Below are 17894 nucleotides of genomic sequence, written 5' to 3'. Positions count from 1 at the left end.
TGAAGGCTGTCTTCTGCACATCATCAGCCTTTACCAAAATCTGATGATAACCCGATCGCAGATCTATCTTCGAGAACACCGATGACCCATGCAACTGATCCATCAAGTCATCAATTCTCGGGAGCAGATACTTATTCTTGATCGTCATCTTGTTCAGCTGCCTGTAGTCCACACACAGACGCGAACTCCCGTCCTTCTTCTTTACCAACAACACTGGTGCTCCCCAAGGTGAAGTACTGGGCCGTATGAACTGTCTCTCCATCAGATCTTCTATCTGTTTCTTGAGCTCTACCAACTCTGCTGGAGCCATGCGATATGGGGCCATCGATACCGGACCTGTGCCTGGGACTAGATCGATGGAGAACTCCACCTCTCTACTGGGAGGCAATCCCGGTACCTCCTCCGGAAACACATCCACAAAATCTTGGACGACCGGTATCACTGACGTTGCCTCTTCTCTCTCCACCTCCATATGCGTGAAGATCATGTAACACAGCGCACCGTCCTGTAGCTCCCTCATAACACCCTGGGAGGACACCAACTCATGCTCCTCTGAGTCGGGAAACAACAACCTCTTCTCCCGACAATCTATCAGAATGCGATTGGCAGAGAGCTAATCCATCCCTAAGATCACCTCCAACTCCTGTAGAGGTAGGCAGATTAAGTTCACCCTGTACCTGCGCCCCTCTACCTCCACTGGAAGCCTAGCACACAAGGACGACGTCCTGACCAAACCCGACGCCGGAGTAGACACCACAAGCTCACACTGCAGCTCGCACACCGGCAAACCCAACCGTTCCACACAAACAAAAGACACAAAAGAGTGTGTCGCTCCAGAATCATACAACACACAACATCTCATCCCAGAAATCACACAATAACCCATAACAAGGTTACCTGAACCTGCAGCCTCAGCTCCGGTCATGGCATAGACTCTGCCCGTCGCCTGAGGCCTGTTGCCTCTGTCCCTCCCCTGATGCTGCTGGGGTGTCTGAACTGGAGGGCGTGTCGCTGCCCTAGAAAGGTTGGGGCAATCTCTCCCAAAGTGGCCTTCCTTGCCACAGTTGTTGCACCTGCGGTAACCCTCCCTACGTGGACAAGCATGCCTCGGGTGGGGTCCTCCACATGTGTAACACTGCACTCGACCCTGCTGAGGAGGAAGACCCCTAGACCCCTGAGACTGATGGTGGGGCCTATCGTACGGTCTCCTCCTCTCCTCATGTCTGAGCCTGGACCCAAATGGTCCACCTATCCTCTGCGACGGCTGTGGTTGCTGTGGGCGCTGACCTTCCACCTCACGCTTCATCTTCTCCATCACCCTAGCCTTCTCTACCAGAGCAACAAAGTCCTTGATGGACAAGGGTGCCACCATCAAGCGAATATCCCCTCTGAGGCCGTTCTCAAACTTACGGCATCTCCACTCCTCATCCAGTGGCAGTGTGTAGAAGCGGCTGAGATGCTTGAACCTCTCAGCGTACTCGGTCACGGTCTTCCCTCCCTGGGTCAACTGGAGGAATTCTACCTCCTTGGCGTACCGGATGCTGTCAGGAAAGTACTCTGATAGGAATCTCTCCCTGAAAATCTCCCAAGACACGGGCTCATCCCTCTCCTCCAGGATGGACCTGGTGCTGCTCCACCAATGCTCCGCCTCCCCCGTGAGCATGTACACAGAGAATGCCAACCTGTTCTCTGCAGGGCACATCTTCGCATCATAGATGCGCTCTAGGTCCTTCAGCCATTGGTCTGCGACATCAGGACTAGTCTTCCCGTCAAACTTCGCCGGGTGGTGTTTCAAAAAGTCCTCCAGGCTCCACTCCCTGACTGCAGGTCGTGGTTCAGGACCAAACACAGGGGCAGCCGCCCTGTTCTCCTCCAACTGGCGGAGGGCCTCCATGTGCTGCCTATGAGCATCCTCGGCAGCTGTCCTCGCAGCCTCCATCTGCTGCATCACTGCCTGCTGCTGCTCTAGCAACGCCGCCTGCCGTTGCATAGATGCCTCATACTGCTGCATCATCGCAGCACTCTGCTGCGTCATCGCTGCTACCATCGCCTCTATGGCTCTGGCGATATCTGGTGCGTCCCCCTGGGATGATTGAGAAGCTCGGCGAGGAGGTGCCATAGTCCACTGGCACACAGAAAATCACTTGGTTAGGTTCGATAGAGGCAAGAATTTTAACTGAATACTCAGAGATACACAGAGAAAACTAAGCGGACAACCCAAGTCCACAGACCTAAGGAATGACCGTTCTGATACCATAAATGTAACGTCCCATTTAATTATTAAACGAAATTAAAGGAAACGTCACGTGATAACAACATAACAACGCAGTCCTGGGGTTCTCAACCTCACCCCTACAAAACTAGGCACACCACGATGCCAACAAAAGCAGGATAGCTGTTTAACTAAAAGTTTACAATCTAATAGCGACGAATACAGGGGCCATAGCCCTAAAGAAACATGAAAGAAAGACATTCAAGATCTAGCCCAGATGGCTAAGTAGCGGAGTCGTCATTCCCTGGTTGACCACGAGAGCCTCGCCCATCTGCTCCCATCAACCAAGTTGATGATCATCGCAAGAAAGAACAGCCACATACATCACAACCATGCAACAAAACGGGTAAGCTAGAGCCAACAACATATTCAACATGCAATCAAATATATTTTCATCATCTCACATCCATATAACAACCAAACATGTTATGACTCTTCATTCAATACACTACGACTCGACTCGACTCATCCGGATACGTATAACTTGGTCGGATTCAGCGGATGCTTGCACTTGTGGTGGATACCTCTGCTCGACCCTGAGCTGCTCGATCCTGAGCTATGTGTTACAAGTGTTACGATGAATCAAATCTCCCTCACCACAAGGTTAGCCCTTAATGAATTTCAGGCCTCCTGCTACTCTCACCACAGGAGTCAGTCTGCTCTAAGTGAGACTAACTGGCCCGTTAGAGTGTCAGGATGCAGTCCTTACCTTGAATCCTTACCTAGTTATACAGATGAGGCACCACCATGGGCACCCACTAACAGGGGCCATGGAATTACGTTCCGACCACTGAAGCGCGACCTTAGAGGTCTCACCTAGAGACCCCAAGGAATTTACACGCTGACACAGACGAACAGTCATAATTCAGCAATAAGAGAATATTAACACCATATTTACATTTCCATACCAACCCCTGAGATTAATTCCTCATACGCGTCAGATTTCGAATCCATACCTCGGATCATCACCACCCCATGAATCTAGGGTCTCATCTCATATTAATCACATATTCCTTTAGTTCCAATCCATTCATTCATTTCACATGTTAGTGTCATACCCAACCCGTCATACGTCGTTCATAACTCATGCCAAACATGCAGAATATCCTATTATATACATATCCATCATCACACAATCATACTCAACCAAGATAGATTCCTCGGGAACCATCAAACATCCAAATCACAGCACCGTCTCGCCCAGCACCTCGCTCAGGCTGAGGGGTCTCGCTCAGGCGAGACGTGCTCGCTCAGGCGAGCCTCCCCCTCGCCTAGGCGAGGGCACGAGAGCAGAAGCATGAGCAACGCAGGATCTCGCTTAAGCGAGATCCCTCTCGCCTGGGCGAGTTGCCTGCTCGCTCAAAAGTTGAGCGAGCCACCTGGGCGACTTTTCGCGCAGGAGCTCTAGGCGAGCCCCCTGTTTCATCTCGCTTAGGCGAGACTGACTCGCCTGGGCAAGATTAACAGGTCTCGCCACTGTTCTTCACTGCACAACCATATTTTTCAACCCAAAATCAAGCATACAGAGTGTTCTCACGCATCAAATCGAAAGATTAAACCATACAAGCAGCAACCAACGCAAACACTGACCAAAACGACTGGAAACTAAGGATTCTAACTTCCCGTACCTGGAATAAGCTAGCAAACGACCCAACACTCCCTCGACACCGAACGCACGAGCACAACAGCTCAAGAAGCGAATGGAAGAACTGAAAGGATAGAGAAACAGGAGCATGATATGGGTTACTTGGAACCCTAGCTGTGAAAGGAACGAAAAGGGAACAATGGAGACGAGAATGACTATCATAGTACTTACATGGAGTAGAGGACAGCTTCGAGCTAGCTTGAAGATGGCAGAAACCTAACCCTAGCAGAGCTCTTTGTGAGAGGGAGAAAAGGGTTGACGGCTGGATCTATTCTGAAAGTGAATGAAATGTGGAAATAGGGCAACACGAAGGGTACTTATATCATGGGCCAGCCTTTTAGGCCCACTGCTGCAGGGCAGCCCTAAAGATTAAGATGGCAAAATAAAAGGGGCCTTACATGTACAACCATAGTTTTCTGCATAATTTTTTTATTTACAACCTTGCAATACGTTAAGTTTTATGTTGCTCGTTGTTAAAGTAGTCTAGTTTAGTTTGTGGAGTTAATTTATAGCTTTAAGTGGTTTCTTTTTGTTCGATGAATTAGTTTCATTAGTTTCACACTTTGCAATTGTCCTTATTTCATTTTCATTATCTATCTTTTATGCTATAAAAGAGTCCTTAAAAAAATGTATTTTGCATTCAATCCACTCATTTCATTGCACCTATTTCTAGACTAGCCTGAGTTGATCCTTATACTACATTAGTAAGGGTGATTAATTTAGTTGTTTGGTATAGTTTAAGCAAAAAGAGTTGTCTACCAAACCTACACATAAATTTGTCAATATATTTGCAATGAGAATTAGTAGTGCAAAATCGTTTTCCACGTTAGTCATCAATGGCAATTAAAAAATCATTATCGTCGAATAAAACATAGTGGCAATTTTGCAGTAAACTTAAAGTTTTTAATGATGGTTAACACGTACCCATTCTTAAAAGTGAATAATACATGAAAAAGATGATGGTTATCCAATAAAATTGTTGCTAAAATTTAAAATAGGAGGGAAACACGAAGGTTAATAATGAATCGTCATTAAAATCGGTCAGTCAGCATAAACGACAATGATTATCCTTAGAATCATCGTCGATTAACTTGCATTTTTAAAAAACTTTTTTCATTCTTCTTCCCGCACTCATTCATAATTTCCACTTCCCTTTAACAAATTCCTTCAAGCTCTCCCTTTGCACTATCGCCAATTTAAGAAGAATAATAACATTTTATTAGCTACTTAGTACATTTTAATCATTCTTTCATATTGATTTGCAATTTTACTCATCTTTGCTATCATGAAATCTACCATTGCATTCATTCATGAAGTTTCATTCTTTACACTTATTGCATGCTTTAGGTTAGTACTTGTCATTTTAATTGTCATTTACTTTTCTTTCCATTAGTTTTCCCTCAATCCTTGCATTCTAAACATGGATAAACCTAGACAATTGTCTAATTGAATCAAGTTTTTTCCTTGGATTGACATCCTGGTTGGCCGAACACTACATTAGGGGCAAACTTTGGAATTTTTGTTTTTATTTGAACACAACTAAAGGGTTCAACTCTATTCCACAACATTTCTACTCTTTCTTTAAAACTCTTCGTGTGTTTAAGAAATGTCGTCGGTTAGACGATATCTTGTAAAAGAGAGTGCTTTATTTGTATAACATACATGCTTACATGAAGTCAGACTCCAGACAAGGAGTGCTTGTATTTCATATCCAATTGTTTAACTGTGAATATGATGCAATAAAAATAATTAGAAAGAGAATATTTATTCTAGATGTCTTTATACTTATTCATTTGTAAATATTACTTCTCAATCGACTAATTAAGTTCCATGAGGAAATTATGAAGATACAAACAAGTATTATTTGGAACACAACCACTCAAAACCATAAATCCAAGAATTATTTAGACAACAACCACTCTTGGCTAAAAATTATAATATTATTTGGACCACAACTACTCATGGATAAAAGCTTGAGTATTATTTGGAATTTGACTACTCTTGGCTAACCTATTGATTATTATTTAGACTACAACATTTCAAGACTAAGATTGAATATTCTTTGGATAACAATCACTCCTAGGTAAAACCAATAGGTCTATAAAGCAAGTGATATAAAAGATGACTTGATTCATCACCCAAATAAAGGTTATGTGTCATGATGGGTACAAGATTTGGTTCTTTTATGTTGGTCTCAAACACATATCACGTTCTTCCTTAGAACTACAAAGGATAATGATAGCTTGAAAATTTGAACTTGTTCTTATTGCATGACTTTCATCAATATCTGTTCTTCAATGAGATATTCTTTATATAAAGCTTGTGAAGAAAAAATTTGTTTCCATACTAAATAGTCATTGTGACGATCTTCTTTTGTTACTGTTTCCGGAATGCTTGTATCTAAGCACACTTTAAAGCTTTAAGATGAATAAATTCTCTTGACTCAACATGGAATGCTTGTGACTTCTTTGACAACACCTTTAAAGCGTGGTAGAGTTTCACAAGCCAAGGTAAGTGGCTTCTCTTTATCTTTTAACCAAAGTGTAGAGTTTAAAATAGTTTAACGATTCCGTAACACTAATATCCACCCTTTTCCAAAAAAAAAAAATTGTTTGCAAGAAGCAACTTTCAATACATCCTTCTTGAATGAACAAAGAAGCGTACAAATCCAACAAGGAGAGTGCACATTGTTGAAAGAGAATAACCATATTAACAATTTAAAAGACAACTAGAAATGCACTTGGGATCTATGTATAAATAGGATTTCAACCTACCCTGAACAAGTCTTATAGCATTGAAGGGTTGTGTAGTGATAGATAGGTTTTTTAACTTCCTTGAAGAAGTTTAATCACTCGAGACTAAAAAATTGTGAAGTGATATAGGTAGGATTTCAATCAACCATGAACAAGTTTTATCATTTAAGATTGAGTCGTTATGCAGTGATAAGTAGACTTTTGGCCAAACTTGAATAAGTTTTATTGCTCAAGATAAAAAGTTCTATAGTGATAAATAAAATTTTAACCTACCTTGACCAATTCTTATTGCTCTAGAGTGAATGATTGTATAATGATAGGTGGGATTTTGAATTATCTTAAACAAGTCTTATCACTCAAGATTAAAGGGGCATGTAGTGATAAGTAGGATTTTGATGTACTTTAAACAAGTTTTATTATTCAAGGTTGAAGGATTGTGTAATGATAGATAGACTTTTGACCTACCTTGAACAGGTCTGATCGTTGAAGGATTGTGAATAGAATTTTGACCAACCTTTAACAAGTTTTTTCTCAGGACCGAAGGTTGTGTAGTAATAGAATTACAAACCTAAAAAATTAACTCATTATAAATAAAACCTAAAAATCCAAAAATAGATAAAACATATTGTTCTTACGTATCTACATACGTTCGAGATACACTTAGAATAAACAAATATATATATATATATATATATATATATATATATATATATATATATATATATATATATATATATTAGCAAATAAATATCTCATAAATATAAGATTTAATCGTAAAGTGAGTATATGATTAGAAAACATATATGAATAGTAATATAATAAATCTTAAATCTTAATCGGGGCAAAAATATGTGTTAAATTAAAACAATAATTAATAAAATAAGACAAAAGTTAACACTCAAATCTTAATCTTTTGATAAAAAATTACAAACCTAAAACGAATAACTTATTATAATAGAACTGCAAAAAAAAAAAGATAAAACATACTGTGTAATAATAGCTATTCACCTAGCCACATAGGTATCAATAATTATGCTGTTATTATTCTCAAAATAAGAAATAAAGTAAACATATCGTTTCTTGGAAATTCATATCAAGACATAGAAAATGCACAAATTTAAGTTTACTTTTATGACACTCATGAAATGTGATGGGAAGCAATGTGCACTTTTATTAGCTATGGTTTTCTTCTTGATAAATTTTAAGCTTTTGAAATTCTAATTTGTTCTTGTGGGTTTTAAAACCTGGTTTCCCCACTTTGCTTTCTACACATCATGGTCTACAAAAAAGAATAAACACTTTAATGGAACCGGATGAATTCATATTTATCTTTAGAAATACTTATATTTTATAAAATTTGTAATTTGCTCTATAATTTCTTTTTGCGCAATTTTAAATTCTTAATTTAGAACTGTGTAACACTTGGGTTCAATTTTCAGTTATAAAAACATATTTAACATGTCTATATACCTAAATAAGTGACGAGAATATGCATGCGTTTCAAACCTCGCACTGCATTATTGTTTAAAGTAATACAAACTATAAGTAGTTAAAATAAAAATTTAATAAAATTAAGAATAATTAAAAGTTAAAATATTAATATTGTAACAACAATAAAAAGATCCGAATTACAAATAATTCAAAATTAAGAATCTATCAGATGCACAACAAGTAGCTGACTGATATAAATTGCTTTTCAAACCCTCAATTTTATTTTTTTGGCTTTCTTATTTTGTACAAACATGTTGCAAGTAACAATGAAAATTTGTGTGCTAATTCCTAAGTTTTGCAGACATAGTTAATTATTAACTACTATGCTTGATGAAGGAAACAAATCGATTGAGCAGGGAGACTGTTGGGAATAGTCCAAGTGTGAGTCAAAAAGTCCCACATTGGATAGAAAAGACAAAGTTAAACACTATATAAGAATAAAGACCCATAACAACATTGCCTTAAGGTTTTGGTGTAAAAGTGGTGTCTAAGGTCTTATATGTGTAAGACTAATGTCATATAACCATATGGAATCACAATCTCCCAATGCCCATGCCATAACCATGCCCATGTCTATACCCATAACCGTATATGAAAAATATATATAACTTATCAGAGACAGCGTTGTCAGAATGTGGATTGAAGAGGTGAAACACGTGGTTTTCTCCTTTTGCCTCCATCACCTCTGCAACACCCTGCCACCCACACTTCTCTACCGACTCCTTGTAATACCAACCCCGATCCTTCATCAAATCATTCTCAGCAACAAAGATCATCACTCTCTTGCAAGCTAGTTTCGCCAGATTCGGATCCGTGGCCGGGTTGATCAACGGGTCGTCGGATCCTGCCGAGATGGGACAAACAAAACGCCACAAATTATCCACCGCTGCAAGATGTTCAGGCTTTTGGCTCTCACTTCCGATTCGCTCCACGCCCCAAAAGTAGGGATGCACCAAAACAATTGCCTCAACGTTGAGACCCGGAAGCCCGTGGATCCCCGCCCGAACACACATGTTGTGTGCGATGTTTGCTCCCGCACTGTCCCCACCGTAGAAAATCTTCCCGAAATCAACATGGCGATTGAGGCACTCCTCAGGGCCGTTTCCGTCGGAATGGGACGCCACCCATTTGAGCGAGGTCCATGAATCTTCATAGGCAATGGGAACGGGGTGTTCAGGGGCTCTTCGGTAGTGAACAGATACGGCAACGATGTGGGCCTTGGAAACAACTGAGTTGAGGAATTTATGGTAAGGAGGAGAGTATGGTGTTTCTATGCAGAACCCCCCACCATGGAAGTAGACTAGGAGAGGAAGCTTTTGGGTTTCATTGCTGAGTTTGGGAATAAATATCCTGGCTGATACGTCGTCGTCTTTCGAGATTACCACGTCTTTGGATTCCACGTTTGTTTCGGTATCCAAACACGGCGGAACAACGTCGCAGCCGGCAAGTCTCTGGACGGTACCGTCTTTGAAGATTTTGAGAAAGGGTGAGAAATCGAAGGCTACTTCGGTAGGACCGGAATCCATGGCGGAGGGCGATGGAGAAGAAAGTGTGTTATTGTTATCATGTGCATGCAGAATATAAGGCAAGCATTGGTGGCGTGAGAATGGTCAACTTTCTAGGGCTATTATGTAGGTAAGGTAAGGTCAAAAGTCATTCTCGTTCCTCAATTTCTACTTTTAATATCTTCGCATCTCACGCAGTAAAACTTGAATATTAGTACATGGATGTAACTTTTGTTATGAAGCAGAACCCATACCATTATTTATATTTTTTCCAATAACTTTCAGTTGTGTTGTATTAATGTTAATAATATGTACTTTGTACTTTTAAAAGAAAATTGAATATTTCATGGTCAAGACCTTAAACTTCATTTTCTTAAAAACAAAATCATCAATCCAAAGTTCATTATTTATTTATGGCTTAAATAGTTGGTCCTAGTTTTGGTCGAAATTTTTTCACTTTGGTCATACTTTTGAAAATATTTTTAATTTGGTCCTACCTTTCGTAATTTTTTTTCAATCAACTCCTTTTCGTTAACTCCGTCTAAATCGTTAACGAAACAGTGCCAGCGTTGTGATTTTATGTGACATGGATACTGTTAAGTGACATGTCCGTTTGCACTGTCATAGCCCAGATTTTAAATTGAAATTTAGGGTTTGTGTTCATTGTGGTTGTCTTCCATTAAAGTTCGGCTGAAAAGGAATGTCTCGTGGGACATCTTCATCTTCTTGCAATAGCTGGATTCACCGAACTTGCAATTCCTGCCATGGTGGTTCTAGGGTTTCAGGTTCACCCCCAATTTGTGATTGCGGAGACATTGCAGTGGTGCGCACAACTAGAACTACAAAGAACTTGGGTAAACAATTTTGGGGCTATGCGAACTTTAAGGTTTGTTTCCCAGTGTTCGACTTTGGGTGTTTCTTTCACTTTCAGTGTTTCACTTTCATCTTCATGGTTTTTTTGTGTTGCAGAGATATGGTGAAGATGTGTTGGGATGCAACTTTTTCAAGTGGTATTACGAAGAGGGTGCTAATGAGCGAGATGCCATTATCGCTAGGCAAAGGCAGAAGATTGCTTATATTGAAAATTCATTGAGTGTTTGGAAGAAACAGATGCAACTGTCATTAGCTGTTGTAGGTGTTCTTATTGTAATGAATGTAGTGATTTTATTGTAAAGATGAGCGTAAACCTTGGATGCCAGAAATTGATCTCAATGGCAAAATTCCAGAATTTCACAGAGCGATGAAAAAATCCCCAAATCCCCAATTCGACATAAACAACCCTAAACCCAGTTTAATTCAACTTAAACCCTAAAATGAATCTACAATTTCAATTAAATGGTCAGCACAGTGCAAACGGACATGTCACTGAACAGTATCCACGTCACACAAAATCACCATGATGGCACTGTTCCATTAACGATTTAGACGGAGTTAATGAAAAGGAGTTGATTGAAAAAAAATTACGAAAGGTAGGACCAAATTGAAAACATTTTCAAAAGTAGGACCAAAATGAAAAAAGTCGACCAAAACTAGGACCAAATGACTATTTAAACCTTTATTTATTTACAAACGTATCACTACCAGAAATAATTGTTTTAGCCACAGAGGTTGTTATTTCCGACCAAATGGACCACCAAATTATATTTGCTACTATATGTGATAAATATAATAAATAATTATTATGCTACCACTACAAAAATAATTACTTTTAGTGAGGGTTATATTTGACATTTTTGGGGATTTTAACCCCTACTAATGAGTTTACCCGGAGTTTGCAATTTCTCTGGAAGAACCAACGTCGTTATTAGATTACCAGAGGTTTTTAGCAACCCCTGGAAAAACACAACTTGTTTGGGGTTTTCAAAACCTTCGCTACTGCTTGGGGTTTCTAAAACCCCTGCTATTGCCAAGGGTTTACAAAACCCCCGCTACTGCTAGAGGTTTTCAAAACCCCCGTTATTGCCAGGGGTTTTCAAAACCCCCGCTATTGCCAGGGGTTTCTAAAACCCCTGCTACTGCCAGGGGTTTTTAAAACATCCACTAATGCCTACAATTTAAAAACTCCAATATTGTCTGTTTGTTTGTTTCGTATTTTTTAATAATACATAAATCTTGAAATAAAAGAAAAATTATAAAAGGAAAAGATTTTAATTTTTTGGTAATTATAATTTGTGCATATAACATTTATAAAAGGGACAAAGAACAAAGTCTACAATATGACAAAGTGTAAAAGTTAAAATTAACAACTCATTACAATGTTATTTGTTTTAAATAAGAAAAATAAACATAATGAAAAATTAAATAACATCCTTCTAATGCGGTACTTGATATTACAAACACTTCCTTGACCAGATACCTTGTGGCTCAATAAAGTTCATAACTTCTTCTACAAACATCTGCAAAGAGATATTGTTTAAGAACAATTCTTTATAACAGTTACTTCAACAAAGAATAATCATGAGTTGCTTTAAACAAACACACCTTTCTTTTTTTACTCTTGACCTCTTTGCCAAGAAGCAACCAAGCAAAAAACAAAACATATTCATGCACTCCTAAGGTCTCCGTGAGTGCAAAACAACCCCATTGTTCCTTCTTTTTAGCTCATTTTTTTGCTGCTTCATGGATGCTACCAAACATCACCTTCTTTTATGCCCTCTCATAAATTAACATTCACTTCACAATTTTCTCTATGTCAAAACCTCTTATATTTTATATAGTCTTTATTTCTTATTTACCTCTATCATTTTCTTCAAGTTACGCCCATTCACTTGGGGAATTTCAAAAGTCACAGAAGAACCTTCGCTGCTGAAGGTTAACCAATCTTGATAATCGTCAGGGAGCAAACAATCACTACTATCACTCATAGTCATATTCTGTAAAAATAGATATATATGTTGTAAGTTTATCAATCGATGCATTAATACCACCTTATTATAAATTCATCAACTCATTTTATCATAAATTAAAATTATGATCTTTTGCCAAAAAAATATTCAAAATGATGATAACTTGCATAAAATAACTAAAATTGTTAAAAATATATAATGTTATATATGCATAAGAATATCATATTATTAGTCTCTTTCTTGAATTTAAGTCAATGGTCACTTTTAACAGGAGAATATATGATGACAGTTAAAAAAATATGTTGTTGTATGATAATTTTAGAGTAGTGTGATTGAAATATCATCTTTAAATCTTTATGTTGACAGAGTATAATACTATATACTTGCATATATAATTGATGCATTAAAATAATTCAACTGCCAAAAAGTAAGTAGATTTTCTAACCCGAAGTTTTGACAAATATATATATATATATATATATATATATATATATATATATATATATATATATATATATATATATCATAAAAATATTACAGTTAGATGCATTTAAGAGAGAAAGATAAGAAAGGAATCTTTAAAATTCTCTGTTTCAGAATATGTGTGATTTCCAAACTCATTCCCATTCGAATTAAAAGTGTCTTCTCAAACAATTTTGATCTTGAGTTGCATTCAATTAATGTAAATAGATTCTACATTTGTGATGCCGTACCAGATGACTCTGTTTCATCAGGATTTGTCGCATATAAAGCATCCAAAATACTCGTTGTATCTCCAGAAAGTTGAAGATCTGAACCACACTCTATCCAAAGACTTTGAAGCTTTCGAAGCTTTTCATATATATATATATATATGATAGCTGATTAGAACTGCTATTTTGTACATCTAAAGAAACAAGAGAAGACATGTCTACGGATGTTTGAACACGAGAAGAGAGACTATTTACTGGTGACATGTAAGACCAAATGATAGAGGGAAATAAAAAATAATGTCCCAAGGTTTTGCTAGTTCAATTAAGCTTCCTGCACTTCTTATTTACCTCACACTCCCTAGGGCCCCAGTTGATAGCCTCGTCTAGCTTCCTTCAATTTCCAACAGTGTATCAGTTTATTTTGTCCTCTCTCTTTGTCTTTAAGAATTTTCTTTTTCGTAAAAATTGCACTCTTACTACTTTGTTTACACTTTCCCCGTGTTGGTGCTACTACTCTATACGGTTAATAGTGTTGTTATTAATACTCACCACTGTAATTTAATTGGTAGGTTTAGCTCATACAACGTCAATATCAAGTGAGCACAAGAAAAAACATTGTTATTGGTTTGATTAAGTCTGTTCTTAATTAGAGGGGATGAATTAGGGTTGAACACACTACAGGATGATCCACAATCACAGTTAAGGAGAATATGATCATTTGAAGAGCTTAGATTAGATTAGGTTATTAAAATAAGAAAAAAAATATAGGGGAAAGAAGTGACCAACCTCCTCAATCTCACACATTGCTTTTCTCTGATCCACCCCAAACAACTTCACATCATCACCATCCTCTCAACCCCCTATTTCTCTTCCACCAAACCCTCCCAGACCCATAAGAGATCCATATCCAACTCTTGTTTCTCCTCCTGTCATAACCACCCCAAGAACAAAACCACACTATACAAGAACTTTCTTTTCTAAATTAACACAATAAAACATTAGAATCTAAGGACACATGAAATCCTACAAATGATCAGCAGAAGACCATGAACAGAAAGCATAGAAAAAAACTATAAAAATAAAAGAAAAATTTAAGACACTTCATCTTCAAATCAACCTTAAAGGGAAATAATAAACACAAAAACCAATCATAGGAGAACTAATAGACTTTCATGCACAAAGCAATGAGTGAAGGCTGGTTTGAGCAAATAATGAGAAAATATAAATATAAACTTGACCTATAAACCCCATTCCCAAAATTATCTACCACTAGTAGTAACTATTTCAAGTATAAATTACAGTATTTCAAGTTCCATCTCATGCATATCTTAAATCGTACACTCATGCAAAGATCTACACACATGCATAAAGAGTAAACATCTGCAAAAACAAATCTTGTACAAGCATTAAAAATTTAAAAACTTAAAGCAAACAATTTCGCATTAGAATTATAATTAACATGGTAGAAATCATGCACCTTTTCTTTTCAGTTAATGGGGTCAATGTATGGTTTTGAATCTCCTTGGAACCCTGCAATTGGAAAATGACTCACTTTAGCATCCTTGACAGACATTGCAACATGAATGAGTTTCACAGGATGAACATGACAACATGTAAGAAATAGAAACTGTGGACTTGACATGTGTAGAGGTGAACTTGGAGGTTCCATTATTAGCCTTTGATAACAACTTGAAGGAGGAGGTTTCTTCTTGCCCTCACCAGCCAGAACTTCTTGATTAGATATAGAGACCTGCTGCAATAACAAGTGAGTGCCATGACCTCAAAATTTCAGAAGCAAGTGATTCTAGGAAATTAATTATAACATAATAATATTCACCAATGGTGTCAAAATTAGTGTTACAGTTACACTAAGCTTTTCATTTTGCTCCCTTTGTGCATCTTCAAGATCTTCAAGCTGGTTTTGCAATTCTTGTAGTGAGCTTCAAAGAATGTAAAAAAGATTAATTACAAGTTTCAGATGTAGACATTGAAAAAGTGAGACAAATAGTGCCAAGACATTATTAGAGAAAAATGTACAAGGTGATAAATAATGTTTTCAATCACCTAACCATTATGTAAGAGAACTCCCAACTTTTCCATATCCACCTCATTCTAAACTAACATACTAGATAACATCCTTCTTTTTGTTTACATTTTGATCAAATTTTACAATTATGACATCATGATTTATCACTTATACCAAAATTAAAAGTTCATTACCACCAGTATGGCAACATGGAAGCCTTGAGGGCTACTTGAGATTGTTGACAAAACTTCATTCTCGTCATAGAAGTTAGGAACTGCACAAAAATTATGAGGTTTACTTAACAAACTCAAGGAATAACAAGAATGTACATGAGACAAGGAAGGGTGTGGTAATAGATGAGAATAATGGTTTGAATTTAACTATATGTCAGTAATATTCTCTGAGAAATTAGAATCACATCAAAATCTAAATGCACCACCAAAAATAAAATAGATGGTGAGGCAGTGGTGCTGGGTCCTGAGTTTTTACAGATGACCACTGATAAAGTTAAGACAATTCAGGAGAGGATGAGAGCTACACAGAGTCGGCAGAAGTCTTATGCTGACAAAAGAAGGAGATCGTTAGAGTTTGAGGCTGGGGACCATATGTTTCTCAGGGTGACCCCAATCACTGGCGTTGGGAGAGTGCTCAAGTCAAAGAAGCTGACCCCAAGGTTCATTGGGCCGTATCAGATTACTCGGAGGATAGGTCCTGTGGCATATGAGATTGCGCTACCACCTCAATTGACGAACTTACATAACGTTTTTATGTGTCACAGTTAAGAAAGTATATTGTAGATCCTTCGCATGTGTTGGAATCGGACGATGTTCAACTTTGGGAGGACTTGACTATGGAGGCGGGACCGGTGCGAATTATGAATTCACAAATTAAACAGTTGAGAGGCAAGGAGATCCGGACCGTGAAAGTCCTATGGGATGAATCCACTCAAGAAATGACATAGGAGATGGAGGACCTAATGAGACAGTCTTACCCGCATCTATTTCCTGGTAAGCTTTAATTTTCGAGGACGAAAATTTTATAAGCTGAGGGCAATGTAAGACCCACAAAATTTAAATAATTAAATAAATAATTATTTAATAAATGCGGGTAGGGGAAGCCTTTATGGCATTAAGTGTTAACTTTCATGACGTGGAAAAGTACCAACTCAAGTAGTTGAGAGTACTTTGATTGTGTGAGAGGACTTGGGTTCGAGTCCTATGTATGCCAATTGTGTGTTATTTTGTTTTATTATTTTGGTCTAATAATGTGATTGGAGCGTGATAGTAGGATATAACCTTTGAAGTATGAATTGTATCATGAAATGTAATTTGGTTGGATTGGTTGTGCATTTGAAATTAAATTGTATGGTGATGGGTTCAAACCTTGGCTTTGACAGAACCATATACTTTTTTTTTATCAATTCTAGTTTTGGTAAGAAGGTGAAGGGGCGAGAGAAACCTAGCTAGAGGAACAACCAAGGGTGCTGGAAAAATCAAATAGAATGACAATTAAAACCAAACTTAAAGTATTTTTCGTTTTAATTGATTAACTACCATTAAAGTGTCATTAAAGGGAAGAATGGAGGAAGAGAGAGAGAGCATCTTTGAGTCTGATAGTTTGAGGATAGTCAGGAGAGAGTTGACAGAAGAGAAGCGTGAGTCGGGAAGAGGAACAAGGGTACTGGTGTGGAGGAGGGTTAAGGGGAGTTCATCGCGGATCCAAGGAAAAGCTCCAATTTTCAAGTCTAAGCAAGGGAAACAGGTTAGGGGAGTTCCTATGATTGTTTGATGTTGTATTTTATTCGTTATTGATTGTATCGTGATGTATGAGGGAATGGGAATTGTTATTTTCGTGAAAATTAGAATGTCAAATCGGGTTTCTGGGATTTTTCCAGAAACCGCCTGACGGATCGCGCGTGACTGCCAGGCGACACATGCACCAAACCCAGTTTCTGGGTATCAGCAATGAACCGCCTAGCGACAGAGGATGAACCGCCAGGCAGCAAGAACACAATTTCACTATTTTTGGTTATTTTTTATGTTTTTGAAATATCTGTGGTGTGGCCGTGACATCTGTATGTTCGGGTATGAATTTTGATGTTGATAGACTTTGCGTATGTTGATTTTGCTACAAGATACTACTTCTGATATGAAATTGGGAGGTTAGGGTTTATGTGGAGGGTTGGAAATAATTATGCATGATATAAATTCGTGATTTGACATGATGTTATGAAATCCGATTAATTGATGATTTACAGATGTTTGTTGATGAGTATGAATCTGTGGAATGGTGTATCATGGGTTTGGTTGATGTTTTGTTGAGTTATAATTATGATTTCATGTCAAGAGAAGTATGAGGGATAACAGAGGGAATATTTTGAGCGAGAACTGTATGAAGGGAGGAACTGTTATCACGGATGAAAGGGTGGGTGTGAAATATGTGATATTGCATGTTGGTATCATGTGTTAAATGTCGATGAATGTGGGATTGATATGAAAGATATTGCATGTGTGGTATATATGTTTCTTTATGAGTAAAAGTGCTTTTGTGATAATATGTTGAATTATGTTGGTAAGAAAACTATTGTGGCATGAATCTTATAGGTAGTAAATGGTAGGACCAAAAGACTGTGAGCATATATGCATGATGTTGAGCAAATTGGTT

The 17894-nt window shown here is 37.9% G+C and overlaps 1 protein-coding gene and 1 pseudogene across 1 annotated transcript; both read right to left on the bottom strand.

The window, feature by feature from the left end:
• Window positions 1-8275: 8275 nt before the first annotated feature.
• Window positions 8276-9795, bottom strand: LOC114179720 (putative carboxylesterase 12 pseudogene; annotated as a pseudogene).
• A 4892-nt stretch (window positions 9796-14687) lies between these two features.
• LOC146887626 (uncharacterized) lies at window positions 14688-15501 on the bottom strand. The gene is made up of 3 exons (XM_085670546.1): window positions 15425-15501; window positions 15042-15144; window positions 14688-14954 (listed from the first exon to the last, which is right to left on the bottom strand). The coding sequence occupies exons 1-3, from the start codon at window positions 15490-15492 to the stop codon at window positions 14691-14693; spliced, it is 435 nt and encodes a 144-aa protein (XP_085526672.1). The 5' UTR covers window positions 15493-15501; the 3' UTR covers window positions 14688-14690.
• Window positions 15502-17894: the final 2393 nt, after the last annotated feature.

This window comes from Vigna unguiculata, chromosome 3 (genome assembly GCF_037176805.1).
Source record: "Vigna unguiculata cultivar grain cowpea cultivar isolate G323 ecotype 2 chromosome 3, ASM3717680v1, whole genome shotgun sequence".
In the NCBI taxonomy this organism is placed as follows: Eukaryota; Viridiplantae; Streptophyta; class Magnoliopsida; order Fabales; family Fabaceae; genus Vigna; species Vigna unguiculata.
The sequence above is the reverse complement of the archived record's forward strand: the minus strand, read 5'-3'. Positions and strand labels throughout refer to the sequence as shown.